Here is a 20,317-nt window from a genome sequence, read left to right as displayed (position 1 = left end):
GCAATCGGTGCAACCTTAATCCTAAATATGATATTGTGTATCGAACCTCAGTAGTAAATTACCAAATGGCAAATATGTATCTGTGGACAATCTTTTTTCTACCGCATCTTTCTCAAGCCGTATATATAAATGTGTTTTGGGTTTATTGTACTTAAAATGGTGACACACTATTGCTTTTGCTTGAATGCAACTGTATCTTAGAATATTTTAGGATAACCAAAACAGAGATGGAGACATTGAAAAGAGGAGACAATCAACAAACAGCATGAGCAAACTGTAATTTGAGATTTAAAAACAATGATGCAAACGGTACATTTTGAAGACAAATTTGACATTTTATGTGAACATTACAACATTTCTGGTGGGCAGACTGGTTTCACTAAGAAGATGGAGCATCCTAAAGCCAAAATTCAGTCTACTGACTCCTGTTGATGCACAGGAATAGCAGCTCCACTCTGAAACATCCAAAGGAGCAAGTTCATTTCACCCATGCAAACAAAAATCATTTACATTAAACGTTGTTTGAATAACTTAAAACAGCTTTTAACCATTTCAGAAGAGACACACAGAATACTGTGGTAATATTATTGAAGGATGTCACCAAACTTAGCATTTGTGATCACCATGGCTCCATACTGATATGATTACATTAATGTATCACAATAAATATAGCACAGATGTACACACCCTCATAAAGTGATTTTGAATAGAACTGCCTAACATGACTGGGACACACAGACACCATAATGTTATATTGTTCATACATAGAGTATCATTGTGCAGCAGATATCAGTGATTGACATATACCAAATAACATTGAACAAACATGCAACACAAAGTTCAGCAATTAGCAACAATCACTGCTTCACCTGTTGTAGCTAAAGCTTCGGTGCTAGTTCGTTGGACATCATTTGACTTCCGTATTGCTGTTGATTTTTGCTTAACATAGAAATTATGGCTAATTATCAAAGCAACTCTAGTCCACTGTATTCTCGCCACAGTGACTACACTTAGCAACACAGTGCTCCAACTTTCAGGGAACACTGTGCTAATAGTGGGTTTGACCCAGTTTGGCCCTTAGAATTGCCTTTATTACATTTGACATACATTTAGCAAGGTATTGTCAACAGACATGTAGATTTGTCAGCTCGATATCCAAAAGGAGTTGTGTTAGACTGAGATTCAGTGACTGCAGAGAACATTGGAGTACAGTGAAAAAACTCTTGCCCATGAAATGATTTGAGCTTTGTTACCTGGTGGAAGGAGATGCCAGATGTTGGATACAATTAGATCATGAAGGAATGGACATGCAGAGCAACAATAGTCAGGAAAGCTGAAGTGTTTGTACAACATTCAGTTTGTAATAGGTATCTGTGCATTCTGAAAAAGTCCCAAATTCATGCATCTAAAATTAAGGTGTTAAAAAATCTTAAATTCACAAGCTGGATTTAGATAGCTCCATCACAAGTCTTATATTTTGTCATGACAGGACTATTTCATTTTCTCATATATATTGTTTTTTGTATGACTTTTCCAACAGGCAGACGTTTGGGTTGTGCGTCGACATCTTCATTTCGTTCTGTAGCAATCAGTTTGGATTGAGGCTACCGCTAACTAGCTGCTAATACACCTTTGCTAGCTAACTAGCTAGCTAGATTTTTATGTCTATCACTGGTGATGGGAGCAACGAATGATGAGGTGAAACCCAACAATAGCGACAACGGTGACAAAGTTGAAAATCTTTCAACTTTCTTGTCATCTCTAGATTTACGAGAACAAAATTTAACATGCATGTCATCGATCGATTGGCTGTAGGAGGGCAAGCGACTGTCCCCTCATTGCAGAAATTTTGTAGGAAATGAAGGAAAGGGAGTGGCGTCGACCTCCATGTGTCGAACCCTTTAAGCGTAAAATTTATCGCCAGTTGGCCACAAAAAAACAATATTAGTTGTGGCCTCTGGGTCACTTCTGTTGCCAACCCATATTAGGCTAGATGCATTCTGTGAAAAAAAAAAAAGCATTTGCATTGTGAGGACAAGAAGCACAACAATGTTGCCAAGAGCCACAAAATGACTCCAGAAATGTAAAACTAATTTTGCTATGCCTGATTGTAATTCAGCAGGATTCTTAGACAATCCCACATATTTATAGATTTTTTTGGTCTTAAATTTTATTCAAGGTGGGATTTATGCAATTTTTCTTTCAAAGCGGCATTTAAAAAGTCTTAAATTTGAATAGCTGAAACCTGCAGATACATTTGCATTATACCTGTATCTGGGATCATTTTCTGGAGCAATGTGACAAGAAAATAGGCAGTTCTGCTGCAGCTGAAATATTTTTGCATTACATTACTGTGTTGGGTTATTGGTAGTTTAAGTTGTTCTGATTTTGGCTACAACAACGGACAGACAGAAAGTGCTTGGCATTTGGTTCCTGAAGAACAGCTGGTACATCAGCTTGGCAATTTAATCACAAATCATACAGCTCCATAATAAAATACTTTGGGTACTTATTAATAGCTAGTAATGGCTAAACATTGACATAATTTTCGAACAATAAGCAGATGAGCAGTTGTCCATATTAAAGTGGCCAGTAAGTTTTTAGAACTGTTCATATGTGGTATTGATCTCTTGCTAGCAGCTCATTAATACTTGGACTCTAAAGCTGCAAAAGAAACAATGGCAGACTGGTGAGACAACCTGACCGTACTCAATAAAGATGAAAGCCTTGACCCAAACTAGTCTGTCCAATAAACACTAAAATAAAAAGATAGAAAAACTCCCAATTCAAAAACTGCTTCATGCTTTTGACACAAAAAGCTGACTGAAGGTTGCTGCCAAAGCAAACACTGAAAACAGCATAGGAAATCAACATTTTCTATGCAGACGCTATCATGGGGCTTCAAAGGAGAGGGCAAGGACAAGATGAAAGCCTGGATGCACTGTGGTTTTTGAAATACACTGACCAGTCCTTAACTTACTGATGTCGAGATTTTTCAATCCACTGCTACATTGAGATTTAAAGGCAGGCACTATGAAGTTGAATTGAAGTGCCCTCTGATGTGATTCATAAACAGGAAGTGCGTCAGGGATAAGGAGAAAAAGAAGAAGAGAGAGGAGTATTCAGTATTTACAAGTGGCCTACTGGGCAAATGCTCAATATATCTGTTACTGCTATTTTCTGGCCCTATTTTAAACAAAATATAACAACCTACTAAAACAGACTAAAGCACAAAACTTTTCCACAGTTCCAGAGAACAATTAAGGTTCTTCAAAAGTGCCCAGTGACCTCAAAGTATAGCCAAGACATTGACTAATTATTTGAACTTCTCTTAGCGTCCACAGAGTTTCTGAAGTACACTGTAGCTGGATGACAGACTGGTAATATTTACTCTTAGGGAGAAAAATGACACCTAATAGAAGAAGGCTTGCAATTACAATGGACACACTTTGTTCTCTGGGATAGGAAGCTGAGCAAAGGAGCCACAGTCAGTTGGAGAGTCATCGGATCTGAGAGACGCGGTGCCGCCTACAGGGATGCGGGCTGCGATGGCAGACATTTCCCCTGTGTGACTCTCAGCAGTGATTCCAGGTCGTTCTGTGGTCTGATTCATGTTGCTTTCTGGGATGGTTCCCATGCCGGTGAAATGCTGGATCAGGCATTTCCTGAACTGCAGCAAAAGCAAAAAAATATCATATTTAGTTTCAAAAGAACCGTTTAAAATTCTCTGTTTCAGACTTTGTGGACTAAGTACTTTATTACAAATGGAATTGGCAGTTTCTGATGGACATCAAACTGTTCACAGAAGGTCAACTATTCTTAATGCACAACATTTGAAAGTCTTCAAGATGTTCCAGTCATGGTAAAACAAGTTCATCCTCAGAAAGGTTTTTATTTTTTATTTTTTCATGATTTTAGGAGATAAAAATTAAGCAATTTTTACTCAATTATAAGATTATAGCAATCTAACTTTAAGTGTGCAAAAAAACAAAAAATATTGCACTTTAAAGAAGAGTGAAGCCAAAATATGACACTTGTTATAGAAATACATCCCCATGATTCAGTAGACTGTAGAACCATCTTTACCAGCAACAATCTGTCTGATTTTAGAGGTTCAAAAGTGTGGTGAAATTTGGGTTCTCTCTTTTTTTGTGTGTTTTTTAGGTCCCTAATGTTCTAATTTTTCAAATTGCACAGCTTTCTTAAGGTCCCACCTGAGAATTTCAAAATGTCAAAGTGTTTGAGATCGGATTTATTTATTTTTTTATGCACCATATGCAACAAACATTACACAAACTGTTCTAAACAGTCCTCTTACTCCTTCAGTCATTTTCTAATTGTAAGGTGATAAATTATAGCAGTGTTACTGAAAATGAGTTTGTTACTTTACATTATGCTTACACACACCTGTATGCTCTGGCAAACTGCAAAATATTGTGCTTTTATACAGTTGATGATCAGTAAATTGAGTAAATCATTTAGCACCACCTGACTCTTACATTTCTTCTTAAATTCTACAGAGAGGAAGAAGTTTTTCACATACAGCATTTAAAATTTCCATAACACTCCCAAGGCAATAAGGCCATTAAATGTCACCTTAATGACAAGATGATTAACCTTAAAATATATTTATTCTTTTAACCAGGTATGTTTATTCTAACTATTCTATCATTTATAGATGAACCTACGGAAGAGGATTCAGGCCACCGAAAAAAAATAAAAGAATTCTGACTTTAAAGTCAGAATTTTTTTTTTTTTTCGGTGGCCCTAATTTTCTTCCGTATGAACCTGTGGTGCCTTACAAGATGACATGTATTTATTTTATTTATTGAAGTATTTAACTCTTTTTAGGTTTACACCAGACACTTCGATATTTTTAGTTGGGCTTTATGTGGCACACCAAGACCAAGTAGTACATAGCTGTTTTTACAAATAAAAACATTTAAATCATGGTTTTATTTTCTATTCTTTACTCTTACACTCTGAAAGAAAATGTTGAGCAACTAATTTCCTTCAATATTTACCTGCTTTTTAGAAATGCGACTGGCAAAACAGAGATAAGGGAAGATGGATGGAGCAGAGCTATCCTAGAAGAAAACTTGTTTTAGGCTGTAAAACATTTCAGACAGGAATGGAGGTTCATCTTTCAGCCCAACAATTACCTTGTTTTAGCAGAAGCCCCTTTGTCTACCAATATTAGATTGACCTAAATTCAATTTTAGTTCCTGGCAAGAGCTGAAAAGTGATGTTCATAAACATTCTTTATCCAATATGACTGAGTTTGAGTTGTTTTTTTTTTTTTGCAAAGGTGAATATGTTGTGCACATGAAGCGGTAATAGAAACTCCCAATAAAATAAACTGAAATTTGTGAACGTAACATGACAAACTCAACTCAAATCTTTAGCATGTTCTGAATATCTTAAATGTAAGACTGAGGTGACATTGAGAGATTAAAACCTGTTCGAAAGATCTCGTAAAATTGGTTTTAAACAACCATATGAAGTGATGCAGTCCAAAGATGTTTCATAGTAAGCAACTTTTGACCTTTGTGTTGGCTGAAGGCGTTCACCCACTAAACTACAAGCAGAGTTAGTCATGCATCATGGAAATCCCCTCAGACTGTGTTTGAGCCCACCTTGTTATGTACCATGGAAGTACCCTGTAGTGGGGAAAAAACCCCGACTGTTGCAGGTCAGTTGGAATCATATACAGTCATGTGAAGGAAATTAGGATACGCTTCAATCATAAAATAATTAAATAAAACTTACAAAAGAACCTTTCAAACCTGCAAGATAGATTTAAAAAAAATGCAACTTCTGTCGTCTAAAAACTCAAAACTATCACAAGTGGCCATCATCTCAGTCTGCTTTGGGCTAAAATTACATAAATGTATATCAAATCAGAACCACATGTTTATCCTGTTTAAAAGTTGGACATTTAGTTTAAAATCCTCATTGTTGAAGTGAATGTGAACACCATTGTGGGGTAGAAAGACCTGCTTAGGCCTCTAGAAAGAAGCTACGGTAACTGCTTTTGAGTCTGGTAGGGGATTTAAAGAGATCTCAAAGGAATTTCAAATCAGCTGTTCCACTTTATAGGAAATAGTCTACAAGAGGAGGAGGCTTTAAAACAACAGTCACCATGTTCAGGTTTAGGCATTCACTCTGAGACCATTGATGCAACAGAAAAGGTTCTACAGAAACTCAAATTATTGGTGAGATTTTATCGTAATGTTTATTTTTTATTGTAATACATTTTTTATGCAATCCTGTAATGTCTTGCTTGCATAAAGTCACAGCCGAAAAGAAGAAGTATTGTATTAAGTATTAAGTATTCCATGAAAATAATTTCAGACCAATTTTGAGGCCTGTTGGTGGAAGTTGGTTTCATGGGGATGCTTTCTTCCAGCAGGACCTGGCAAGAACATTCAATGATTTATTTTTATTGTCATTAATTAATTAGACAGGAACAAATTCATTTTTGATTATTTTTGTTGCTTAAGTGCTGTTATTGACATTTTTTACAGTGTTTTTCCAGAGGTTAGGGTGTCCTAATTGTTCCACATGACTCTTAGCACCTTATGTCTGTCTGAGGCAACCCCATTGAAATCATTTCCTGTCTGCTAAATGCTGTTTACATCCAGTCGAGGCCTTCTTTGCAACCTATTAGAGAGATTCAAACTTTGGGTAATCACATGGACATCTAGACTTAATGCAGTTTTTAACCAAGAAATGCTTAGCTGTGCTGTCTCAAGACCATTTATGATCTGGCTAAAGTTATTGATATTTTAAACTTCCAAAATGCTACATGAAAATATATTGCTACGCTCTTTATTGTGATAATGTTTCTTCATATTGCTTTAAAGAGAACTGTTACCTGTTTGTTCATAAAGACGTAGATAATTGGGTTGTAAACTGCGGCTGTTTTGGAGAAGAAAGCCGGGATGGCGGCCGCCCTGGGGTCAAGCTCAATAGTGGGATAAGCTGTGACCAGTATGGAGAAGGCTGCATAAGGGGTCCAACCCACCATGAACGCCACAATCATCACCACAACCATACGGGTCACCTGCCGCTCAGGCTTTCTGGCAGTTGCCAGACGACCATGAGATACCTGAAGGAAACAGAAACTATTAATGCACTGATGAATAATGTCACCAAAAGGGTAGTGTGCTTTTCTTTTTGCAGAAAAAGTCAGTTTCTAGCCTTTTCTTGGTCATATACAAAATATCAGCATTTATAAACAGAAACACTTGATGAACATATAAGGAAGAAATTGTAAAGATACACAAATGCCAAGTTTGACTAATTTGCCCAAAATAGTCAACATATTTTGGGGCCTATTTACGATCGCCTTGCATAGCTGCTGCTCATGGGAATTTGTTCTGGTCTGAATGGGCACTGTTGTTTACGGAGGCCTGATGACCAAGTTCTTTTTTGAAGATTGTTTGATTCCATTGGCATTTTCAGGCGACTCCCTACTGGATGTTGATTTCTCTTTGTTCTGAGCCTCCGCTGGTCATAATGGACAATGATTAGAGAACAAGGTTCCAGGGACACGTGACCAAAATGAGCTTCCTCTGTAGTATACAGTCACATAACTTTCTCCTGATTAAGTACCAGCTTGTACTTAATCAGATGTCTCCGTTTTGATGAGAAGCTCTGTGCTACACCGGAGTCTGGACTTAAAAGCACCACTTCAGCCAAAGTTTTGAAATCGGGGAACATTTCTCAACTTAAAGTGCTCAGAAGTCAGCAAGACTCTAACCGAGAAGAATTGCTGATCTTTCTTCGCTCTAGCTGGGTTTTCAGCTGTAAAAGAATTATATATTCTGCAAAACTGCAATGGAAACACTTTATTCGCATTATACTAGTCGAGTGAACAACAACCGAATGTTACTACTGGTGGAAAAGACGAAGACGACGACAGGAAGTCATAGGAGGATAGCACTGCAGCATGTTTTTTAACATTTAACTTATTGCATAAACAATCTTTTGACAGCGTTTCTAATTTAAAGGAAATGCTGCAATTGCGAAAATGACTTCTTTCAGGATTAGCAGCATATAGACATTTGTAAAGGAGATGTAGCTACTGACAGTTTTTCCAATTACAAACTGTGTAAAACAAAAAGGATAATTGACAATGCACTTCCCATCTGTATCTATCATCTAGCACTAATGCTGGAAATCATAGAAACATTAATTCTATGCAGCACCCTGCACACATCGTCTTCCAACTCAGAACTGACCTTTCTGAGCTTCCTGAGGAGCTTCCCATAGCAGAAGAAAATCACTCCAAGTGGGAAAATGAAACAAGTGGCGAAGAAAGTGATGATATAACTGTGGTCTGTTATGTTGGTTGAATACCTGTGGAGAGGGAGACAAAAAACCCATTGATGATCACTGTAAGCTAATTAGTAATTTACTGTTACAGTATTTCTTGATGAGATAATAAGCGGCTGTTTGGATCAGCTGCTACTCTAATTGAGTGTCGCTTTAAGAACCAGAAGGCAAACAATCAATTCCCAGCTATGAGACGCTGTGAAATTCAGGAGCTTTTATGTGACTCAAGAGAAACATCACAGTTTGGCTCCTCATTTGAGCTTTAGTTAAATGGAAAATTTCACAGCTGAGACCAATCTCTGTGAACACTTAAGAGCCCTCAGGACAGCAATTTAGCCTAATTAAGTTGTTTCCATAAGAACACCTACGAGTCTCTAATGAAACCCCATTCAGATTAATTTCTGGGGATCCACCTGGCAGATAGAGCAGCATGATTATGTGCCTCAATATGAACAGAAGAGTTGTAGGAAGACCCAAACCAGGAAATGTTGCTTCTACAATTTACCAATTAGATAAGTAGACTTTTAGGTGTCTATTAAGAGTTAAAAACTCAGTTTTACAGCAGTAGTGTGATGTAGATGTATTTGAATGCACCATAAAGGTGCAGCTGTTTATAGCAGTGGTGCTCAAACATTTTGCTACAAGAAATGTTAAATTCAAAGTACTTAGGGTGCCACAAAACTTAACTCTCATTAAAATTTCAAAACTATTTTTTTCATGTTTACCTGTTCAACAATAAATTAATTAGACAATATTTTCACCAAACCAGCTAAGTAGTTTGATTTCTCAGGAAAACCGATCAGTATCTCAAAGGTTTACGGTATCTGGTTGAAGAAAAGTACAAACGGCAAACAATTTCCTAATTTTATTTTATTTTTTTAAACATGTCCAAACCAAATTCAAGCCATTTTTGAATTGTGATTTATGGTTGTGTCAAATGGGGCTGCACAGTGGCGCAGTTGGTAGAGCTGTTGCCTTGCAGCAAGAAGGTCCTGGGATCGATTCCCGGCCCGGGGATCTTTCTGCAAGGAGTTTGCATGTTCTCCCTGTGCATGGTGGGTTCTCTCTGGGTTCTCCGGCTTCCTCCCACAGTCCAAAAACATGACTGTCAGGTTAATTAGTTTCTCTAAATTCTCCCTAGGTGTGAGTGTGTTGTTTGTCTTGTATGTCTTTGTGTTGCCCTGCGACCGACTGGCGACCTGTCCAGGGTGAACCCCGCCTCTCGCCCGGGACGCAGCTGGAGAGGAACCAGCAACCCTCCTGACCCCATTAGGGAAGAAGGGTGTAAAGAAAATGGATGGATGGATGTATCAAATCATTTGCCTCTCCTTTGCACGCTGGACACTCTTTCATTAGAGATTTCTCCTTTTCAACTTTTTTTTTTGTCATATAGTCTGTCCCTTACAGGCAACAAGTGAAGTTTCACAAGATTTTATGTCTTTATTTTAAACAGAAAAACACAGTGAGGTCAACTCAGTTCTATGTAACACAATTACCATAAAGCCATTTGAACATTTAGCAAGATATCTTTCCTTGTATGTCGGTTATCAGTGTGAGCAGGCATTGGATATCAGCTGCAGTACCTCATCTTTCATCAGACTGATTTCAATTAATTAGATATTTAATCTTCTCAATTGGTTAACTGGACAAATTGAGGTCAGAAAGAAATGTGTAAATTCTGATACTAGGACAAAAAGTTGATCTATTAAAATCCGCTAGAAATTATTTCAATTTGCACTCTTTATTTAATAAAGTGTAATATTTAATTAGAGTGTCATCTTGATTATTCTTTATTAGCCCCTAATGCATCATCCTTAGTGTGTTGTGATACTGTGTCATATTAGTGTTATGTGTCATGTTAGTAATATTTCCAACATGGTTTTGTAAACATAAAAAAAAAAACATTGTTCTGGCACCATGGATGAAAATTAGCATTTTTCTAACTCCGGTACATTTTCGACAACATTATACGTTCATTAATATTAACTGTACAATTTAAATATAATCAATCAATATGAATATAACAAATATAGTAGACTATCATAAAGTGTTTTCATAATTCAAGATATACATATACCTATGTAGTTTTAATTAGTTTTCTTTATAATGTCTTTAAAAGTCCAAATATTTAACTCTTACTGTCATTAGCAACCCCTGAAACAAGCACTTTGCCTATTAGCTCCTTTGTCTAATTGAGCTAATTAGCACACCACTAGGTTATATTTCTCATTAAATTAATTTAAAAGTTCAATATTCACACCCACTGATCTTTTCTACCATTTAACATGTTACAACAAATTTCAATGTATGTTATGAAGCCTATAGGCGTAAATTCAATCTGGAAGACTCTTTTAGCCCCACCTGCATCATCCAGCCGGAACATCCGGCTCATCACCGTTGATTGCTCAACGCCGGTCCAAGTCTCGTCACGTCCAATCACCGTCCAAACCCCAGCTGATAAGGACCGCCATCCATGGCGGTGTGCGCTTTCCAGCAGAGCTCAACCCACCTCCACCCCTTCACCTCCACTCGCTCAGCATCAGGCCACATCCTTCATCGCCTCCACCACCAGTGCCGGTTCCCGGTGGATGACGTTCCTCTCAGCATACGGAATGCTCATCCAAGCCCATCGCAAAGTTTGCGATGATCAATGTCCTTAGCCGGGGCCCAAGCGCCAAAGATTTAAATCATATTGTTATTAAACTTTTCTAATGGTTACCCTTTGTCTGTCTGAGTCTCTACAGATTGAATTTCTAGTTTTATGTTATAGATCAAGATGAAGCATGATGCATAATAATGGATTAAGTTTGAAAAATTATGCCTGCTGCAAGTTTTCCTCCAGGATTGTCAGTTATTTTGCTGCATCCATCTTGACATCAACTCTAACCGAGTTCCCTGTCCCTGCTGCAGAAATCATCCCCACATCATGATGCTGCCACCTCTATTTTAATTGTGTAAGTTTGTCTCTCATCTGTTAAGAGCACCTCCTATCACTCGTTAGATGTTTCCTCTGCATTGCGTGTGGAAAACTCCAAACAGGACAGAAAATGCTTTTTTTCCCTCCTTACCAGTCTTTCATAAATCTCCATAAAGATCCGTGAGGAGCACAAACTGGTTTTCTCCAAACCAAATTGCATATCTCTGCAGCCCCTCCAGAGATACGGTTGGCCTTTTAATCCATGGACACTGTTTATAACCAAACTCTCCTCTCCTGTTCTACTTTCTCCCTGACCTGCTGCTGTTCTCTGGTCTTAATGTCACTGTTTGTTCAGTACTGCCCTCTAAAATCAGCATTTTACTGAGAATAAATGACACCCAGGGGTGCTACACTGCATTATTAGCTGAGTTTTGAAGTCAATTGGTTGCACTAGATTTTATTTAAAGGAAGACCAGCTTAGTCCTTGCTGTTGGCATCAAAGTCAGTTTGGCCTTTACTCTTCTTTGTTTGTAGTTTGCATAAGGGGAATAATCTCTTTTGAACTGTTCTAATCATATTTTTACCGTAGATTTCAACTACAAAACTGTTATTCTGACACATGTTCTAGTCTCGCACATGAATACGGCTGCAGGACAGATGTGTGGTCTACTCATTTTCAGTGTCAAAATCTTTCACATTAATGAGGTATTTAAATTAACCAGGCTGATGATGCTGCAGCAGCTGGACCACACACACACACACACTCACACACACCTCTGAAATCTCTGATTTGCTTTTAACCAAATGCCGTCTGTCGTGCTTACATTTACTCTGCTACACTTATTTTAAAATTACTTGTAGGAGTAGATTTACTGCACTGTAACTTTTGACTTCTTGAGTTATATCATTTTGAAGTAGTGCTACTCTACTCACCAGTGGCATTGTGCAGCCAGAGGTGAACCTGATCATCCATGTGTCTGGACTCTCCAGTGAGAAATCTACTAATTGTTCTGTGTGAACCGTTTGTTCTCCCACATTGTGGTTTCAGAAAAAAATTCCCCTTTCTGGGCTTGAGGTCAAGACTCAGTTCTGTATCCATACGCCTTTGATCAAAACATCTAAATAGCATTATGGCTCCCTGAGGGCAGAGAGTTACAGCAGGCCTGCTTTTCAGCTCCCTTCATGAGGGCATTCAGACTGAAGGCCCTGGGCCGTGTGCAACATGTCTATTATCTTATCTGTTTGTGTAGAAGGTATGTGGATAAAAAGTAATTACCTGGAGGGCATTATTAGGCTGAAACCTACCAAAATTAGCTTAGTACATATATATATATATATATATATATATATATATATATATATATATATATATATATCACAAGCAAATGGCAACCTTGATGAGATCACAAGAAAAAGAGCCACAACCAAATACCTCCAACGAATAAGACAAGTCCTGAGAAGCCAGCTCAATGGCAAGAACAAGATCCGTGCAATAAACAGCTATGCCCTACCAGTAATCAGATACCCTGCAGGAATAATTAGCTGGCCAAAGGAGGAGATACAGGCCACAGATGTTAAGACCCGGAAACTACTAACAATGCACGGAGGGTTCCACCCCAAATCCAGCACACTGAGACTCTACACGAACCGCAAAGAAGGAGGCAGAGGACTAGTGAGTGTGAGAACCACTATCCAAGACGAGACATCCAAGATCCATAGATACATCAGGGACAAAGCCTCAACAGACAATGTGCTCAGTGAATGTCTCAAACAATGGGGAACAGAACCTGAGGTGCCAGAGGAACCATCATGGGAGGACAAGCCCTGCATGGGATGTACCATGCAACAACCAAGTGGCTGACATCAGAAAATCCTACCAATGGCTGGAAAAAGCTGGACTGAAGGACAGCACAGAGGCCCTCATCATGGCCGCCCAGGAACAGGCCCTAAACACCAGAGCAATTGAGGCCCAGATCTACCACACCAGACAAGACCCAAGGTGTAGGTTGTGCAAGGAGGCCCCTGAGACAGTCCAACACATAACAGCAGGGTGCAAGGTACTGGCAGGGAAAGAATACATGGAACGACACAACCAAGTGGCAGGCATAGTGTACAGAAACATCTGTGCAGAATATGGACTGGAACCCCAAGATCAAAGTGGAAACACCCCGAAGGTAGTGGAGAATGACCGAGCTAAGATCCTGTGGGACTTCCAGATCCAGACAGACAAAATGGTGAGGGCGAACCAACCAGACATAGTCGTGGTGGATAAACAACAGAGGAAAGCCGTTGTGGTGGATGTGGCAATACCAAGTGACTGCAACATCAGGAAAAAGGAGCATGAGAAACTAGAGAAATACCAGGGCCTAAGGGAGGAACTGGAGAGGGCCTGGAAGGTGAAGACCACAGTGGTGCCTGTGGTCATCGGGACCCTCGGGGCAGTCACCCCCAAACTGGAACAGTGGCTACAACAGATCCCAGGAACAACATCAGACATCTCAGTCCAGAAATTTGCAGTCCTAGGCACAGCCAAGATACTGCGCAGAACCCTCAAGCTCCCAGGCCTCTGGTAGAGGACCCGAGCTAAGAGGAAGAAGAATCACCACCCGCGGTGGGTGAGAAGGGAATTTTTTTTTTATATATATATATATATATATATTTAAGTCCATAAGACTTGGTGCTTGTAAAATTCTCCCCAAAGTCTTTCATATTTTGTCACGATACGACCACTGAGTTTAATGTATTACATTGAGATTTTATGACATACTTCACCACAAAGAAGAGTCATCCATAACTGAAGAAGAAAGATATAATCATAAAGGGTTTTCAACATTTTTGCAAAGCACCCCCTAAAAAAGTGAAGTGTTTTGTTGTTGTTTTTTAACCAGATGAGTTATTAAAAACATTCTTACTTACAATAACAACCTGGTGAGGGTTGAAAATGCACCATGTATTCATATTCTTTTAGTCTGATACAGATAAATAAAGCTCAACCAGCTGAAGGTTTACAAAACTGGTAGAGACACCAAAATACTTGTAGCTGGAAATGTGGTGAAAAGTGGCTCCACACAGCAGCTGAATGCAAATACAAGCCACACTTTTCAGATTTCTACAAGTTAATATTGAAAACGTATGAGTTAATTTTTCTCTACTTTACAATCACACCCTACGCTCTGTCCGTTTACTGGATGATACCCATATTGCCCATATCAGTAACCACCACTGACTGCAATAATAGTGATATTGGTGGATGTGAATAAAAATGCACACCACACTTTTCAGGTTTTCAACTGTACAACAAAATGCTATGTGACAAATTGTAAAAACAAAAAAGCTCCAGGAATATGAATATAATATGTTACTAGGACTGAAAGATGTGGCTGAAAAACATCACAATATAAGTGTAATGTATCAGTCGATGGCCATAATTACTTATTAAAACATTACTATTTGAAACAGACGCCACTTTCTTGAAGTGTGATTTATATCGCTAAACTACACTCAGTATAATCATAATTCAATCATATTTATTGATGCTCTTGTGGAACAAATAAGTGGAGACAAAATGCTGTCAGTTTTGTTTTCTTATTTAACATTAATCAAACTCTTATCGCGATAAGAATTTTTTCACGATGAACGATACGATAGAAACCTGTCCCTAGGTCTGAAATAAGAAACCTGGTGACAAAACCTGAAACTGCAAGTTACGCAACAAGTTGTTGCTAGGTAACCAGAGATTGAGCGGAGTTGCTAGGAAACCAAAGAGTGGGTGAGTTTGTTGATTCCACCAAACTTGCTTAGCAGACTATGAGAAGTTGAGCAATTCACACTTTCTACATCCCCCAGAATGCTGTGCAGTTCTGGATCAGAAGTAAAATTATTGAACATTTGTTGGCCGTATTTTCTATTGATATTGATCATAAATTTATTGCAATATATATATATTGTTTTTGGTTTATTGCCCTGCCCCAATTACTAGGTATTTATATGTAGCAGGGTGTCCTTCATACAGCTGCCACTGCCCACATTAGCAACAAAATTTGAGTGTCTCACCAGTCGGGCTCGCAGGTGGTTCCGATCTTGCTCACAGTGTATCTGTTCCAGCCCAGAACAGGAGGGAAGGTCCAGATGAAGGAAAACGTCCATACGAACAGCAGGCCCAGGATGGCATGCTTGGCTTGCAATCTAATGTTCCCCAGTGGCCGACAGATCACAAAGAAGCGCTCAAAGGACAGGACAGCCAAGGACCACAGGGCCACGATCCCTGAGGAAATCAGCAACCACAAACACACCGGTGATTAATGTGTGTGATTCAGAAAAATTAGCTCACGAGGGGATTTTGAGTCCTTTTTTGGTCTCTAACACACATGCTTCTGTATTTTTAAGCAGACATCCCAGAGGTCAATGTGGCTGCGCTGTTGCTGGAAATACTTTAATGATCTGGATTGGGTGCGTTCTGCTGCCTGCTAATGGGGCTAAAAAAGGCAGCCTTTAATTGTGGTAATAAGTCACTCTGAGAGACTGGAGTTAATTACTTATCCCTGCATAGTCAGGTAGTCTTTGTATCTGCCTGATAGACGTACTGCAATGGACAAAGGAGGCAGGTGGAAACTGGCTGTTTAATTACCAGCCTCTTTTTAACAAGAGCATCTGGCATAAAGGTTCAAGAGTAAAATTAGCGCCATCAACGTCCAGAGCTGTTGTTTAATACATCTTCAGGAAGTTTCAAACTGAGCATATCAAGAGTGCTGTTTGGACAAACCATTAGATCTGGTCATAGATTTACTTTATCACAGCACTGTAGATTCAGATACACTGCAAAAAGGCAGGAAATGTTCAAGTAAAGCCTTGACTTGATTTTAATCTGGTGTCATTTCCTAATGAGGACGACCTCCCACCTCCAGGGAAACCTTTCTAAAGGGGAATCAAAAGAAAAGCATTTTTCTCCTCAAAGTGAAAGAAAGAAAAGACTTTTACATGAACTATTCAGGTACTCCTGGTTGCATTGATCCTCACCAGATTCCCATGATCCTGCATTCGGAGCTCCTTATGTGCTTTAGTAAAGGAAGGCCCTAAAGGAAAACCCAGTGAATTATTTAACCTGGTGATCACTGGGATGGTAACCTACTTATGCCAAGACATGCAGCACAGTGTGAGAAAACTCTGCAGGTGATGTGAGCATAACTTTGACTCACTCATGGTGAATATGTTCTTATAGAGTGCAGCACGAAAGCAAATACTTTGCAGGTGCAAAAAAGTCAAACATTAAGGCAGGTATCTGCTTATTCAGCATTTTGAACGCTGCTTCTTTACCCCTGAACAATATATGGAAAATTAACTTTTTAGCTTAACCTGAAAGCCTCATTTGTCAAATATTAGTCCGTAATTGCCATTTCAACAAAAAAAATTAGAAATATCAACTATTTTTATCAGAGGATTAAAGGATTTTATTTTACTTTTTTCTGTTCCATTTGGAATTTTACTGAGAATGTGAATTTAGCAAGATACTTAGCTGGTGTACGGAAAAACACACTTTTGGTTCAGCTTTTACTTTTTCATGTTGCATAGTTGTCTTTTCTAACTTTTTGGCAAAATGACTTTATTTTTCACATGATTAAACTCCAGATTTCATAGTTTGCATGCAAATACTACAATGATACACCAGGAATTTAACTTGATACTTACCGTACTTACTATCCATAAAATGTCATTGTTTGGTAAATTTTCCATGATAAGCAAATCATTAAGCTAAAAACTTATTAGATTTTCATCTGAATCTTCACTGAAAACTTATAACTTTTCCTGATTTTATTTTATTTTTTTACCTCAAACTAAGAACTTTCATAATTTTTATAAAATCGTAAATGAACAGCAGGTAATTTAACTTTTTAGAGTTTATTAACAAGGGGCAAATGCTGTGATACAGAAATGAGAAAAGTCACAAAATTCCTTCCTTTTCTGAGTTTCTGTTCAAACAAACAACCTGGAGCACAGTTTGTGTTTCTCATGTATTTGTGATAATGCTTAAGAACTAGAACTGCTCAAAATTGGCCTTCAGGAACACTGGGAGTCATTATTAGCCTGCAAGCACCTGATTGGTGCGTCCCTTCTACATCAAATGTGAGTCAGTTTAGACTTTCAAATTTTACATGATAACCTTTTCAGTGTATGACTGCTCAAAGAAACTGAGTGAAATTGCTGCACTCAGAAGGTCAAAGTTATTGTGACGTTTCTCACAGATATTGGATTCTTTTCCAAGAAGTTGCTGTTCATGAGCAGTTTTAATGGAATTTGTCTGGGAATCTGTGGAGTAATTAAAGCCATCACACTCACCTGTAAAGCATGTGATCTGAAAGAAAGCTGCAATTCTGATGCCGAGAGGTGTGGAAACTATATTTATCCATCCCTATACTTATAGTAGCCAAAAACTGCAACCACTTTCAAAAAGCAGAAGCTCTTTTATGTGTTTTGCAGAGAAATTCTACCATAAATCTCCCATTTTTGTTACTTTATTGTTTTATCTCTGCATCATAGAGACACCAGAATCAGCAGTTTTACTTTTCTAATAAGATCTGAAAAATAACTTTTATTTTTCTCATTGAAATTTGAACCAATTTCCTCATTTTTAGTCTACAAACACATCAACTAGCAGCATGCATGCTGATGCACTAACATTATCAAAGAAAATGAGGCACATATTCTTTCTTTTTTTTCTGTTACAAAAAAGTAAAGTGGGATTGATTAAATATAAAATTAGCAAGTCAGACTTCAAGGAAAATAGGAAATTGGTACTAGGATGGAAACATGATCGGTGCATCTCTACTGAGTCAGATATAATTTCTATTTGAACTCTTTTACGAGTTGTACCACCAGAATGTGTTAAAAGTCAGTGTTAATGCTGTTCTGGTTATTTCTGGATATGTTAAAGTTAGCTCCAATGTATGTGGTTGGGTTCTAACAGTGGAAAAGATTTAGTCCCTAAGTTACCCTGAAATACTACATATTTCATAACAAATGTATTCTTTCACTGCTATAGTCCTTGAACTTTCCAACATCAACCTCACTTCTATTACCAACCCTAATAATTTGTTTGCATGCACAAAATAAACTTCACAATCAGTTCTCTGTTAAACTATATCCACCTACCACAAAATGCCACTTCATTGTTTTTACGTCTTATATCAGAGACGCACCAATCAATCTGCCTGGCATTGGAAATAACAACTTTTTGGATGACTGACTGATCGGGTTGAGCAGCATAACAAGATAAATTTAAAATATTTGTTAAACCAATCAAACATAAGGGATTCCACAATTTTCTAAACACATGAATGCATGTTTGAAGTAATTGTTAAAACACATACTAGGGTGTTTGCTTTGAATCATAAATGTGATAATATTGCAATTTATTCATTTTCTGATTGATTCAGAGCTACTTCTAACAAGAAATCAGGAAAAAAAAAGTTTTTTATGTGTTACAATCTATGAAGATAAAAATTTGCAAGGAAAATTGAGAATCAATATAAACCAGAAAAGTCCTGATTGGTGCATCTCTACTGCATCAGCAGAGAATATTTTGGATTTCACTAAATGTTTTTTGTTGGGGGGGGGTTTCTAAGAATATTCCTGCTCAAGCAAGCTAAGCGAACTTCCTGAACTCGAAATTATTCTGACATATTTTATAGATATTAATTTCTCATTTGTGCAGGTGGTAAAAGTCAGCTTTTCGAGGAATTTTGTTGACGTTATCAAACTCATCTGTCCAGATTCTGACGTCTACAGCTGCAGAGTTTGTAATTTATCCGTCCACAGAGTCCAAAAAGTTCAGATCAAAAGTCTAAACCTACCAAAGAAAGTGACGGCAAAGCCCTCCAAGACACAAGCCCACCTCCCGAGGAAGAAGTAGCCCCGGGCGTTTGTCAGGAAACTTATCAGTCCGCCGGTGAGGGACACCAGAAAGTCCGCGATGGCCAGATTAACTATGATGTAGTTCAGGGGCTGTCTGAGCTGCTTGAACTTGAAAGTGACAAACATGACCAGGAAATTTTCGGTCAGAGACAGCGAGGTCACCACGAACATGACAACAGCCAGGACGGTGAAGTTCCACGGCGCGATGTTCTTGATGGGTCCGCTGAACGGGTCGTCGGTGGTGGGGATCTCCGCTGCCACGGTGGAGGAGACCGCGTTCACTGACAGGCTCAGGGTGTCCATTGTCCACGCCCGGGGATGTGACGCCTTAAAGGGTAGAAAATCCCGCTTGCTCTCTTTTCCCCATGTTCAAAAACTTCCCTCCGGAGTCACTCCTGGAGATTGTGGCTGCGCCGCGCGTCCTGTGCGCTCTGGCGCTCCGCTTCCACAAACTTCTGCTGAAATCCGGACATCGCAAAAAGCGCCACAGACAGTCAAATCCGCTTGACTTAATCAAACAGTCGCTACTGTAAAAGTGGGGCTCTGGAGCAGAAGGTGTGAGATGCAGTCAAAGGCGATGATGGTGCGCGAAGAAGCGATCGGGGAGGCATCTTGGAGGGTCTTATATAGAGGCAGCCTCTGCATCACTGCTGCTGCCCTGAGGAGAAGCGGCGAGGCAGCTGCTTCCAGCTCTTACGCTCCTCTTACCTCCGCGTTGATCGCAAAAAAAAGCTCCTGCTTGAATCCTACATCCCAGTTTGATCAAGTCCGGTGTTTCCTCCACGCTAATTAAATGACCGAGTAACCTTTACTGTCTTTTGCTCAAAAGAAGTGACACAAAAATATCTACTTAACATGAGAATAAACTTATTTTCAATTCAATTCACTTTATTTAGATAGCGCCAACAAATTTCTCAAGACACTTTACAAGAAGATTCTAATTGGTATGCTCAATTAATGAAACCCAGCAGGTTGCATCAAGTCAATGAGTCAATTACAGAATTCAAATTCAATTCAAATTCAGAAATATTTTATTGATCCCAAAGGGAAATTATTATTGTAATCAGAAGTGGTAAAAGTAGTTTGTTTTTTTTGTTTTTTGGGGGAAGGGGGGTTGTTTTTTGTTTTTTCAAAAAAGTTACTCCAGTAAAT

At 38.6% G+C, this 20,317-nt stretch overlaps 1 protein-coding gene across 1 annotated transcript; it reads right to left on the bottom strand.

The window, feature by feature from the left end:
- Nucleotides 1-259: 259 nt before the first annotated feature.
- valopa (vertebrate ancient long opsin a) lies at nt 260-19,820 on the bottom strand. The gene is made up of 5 exons (XM_044136727.1): nt 19,105-19,820; nt 15,311-15,521; nt 8,247-8,364; nt 6,878-7,111; nt 260-3,670 (listed from the first exon to the last, which is right to left on the bottom strand). Exons 1-5 carry the CDS (start codon nt 19,466-19,468, stop codon nt 3,434-3,436), a joined length of 1,164 nt encoding a protein of 387 aa, XP_043992662.1. The 5' UTR covers nt 19,469-19,820; the 3' UTR covers nt 260-3,433.
- Nucleotides 19,821-20,317: the final 497 nt, after the last annotated feature.

This window comes from Gambusia affinis, linkage group LG13, assembly GCF_019740435.1.
Source record: "Gambusia affinis linkage group LG13, SWU_Gaff_1.0, whole genome shotgun sequence".
Taxonomy (NCBI): Eukaryota; Metazoa; Chordata; class Actinopteri; order Cyprinodontiformes; family Poeciliidae; genus Gambusia; species Gambusia affinis.
Note: the sequence above shows the minus strand (reverse complement) of the source record. Positions and strands in the feature narration are given on the sequence as shown.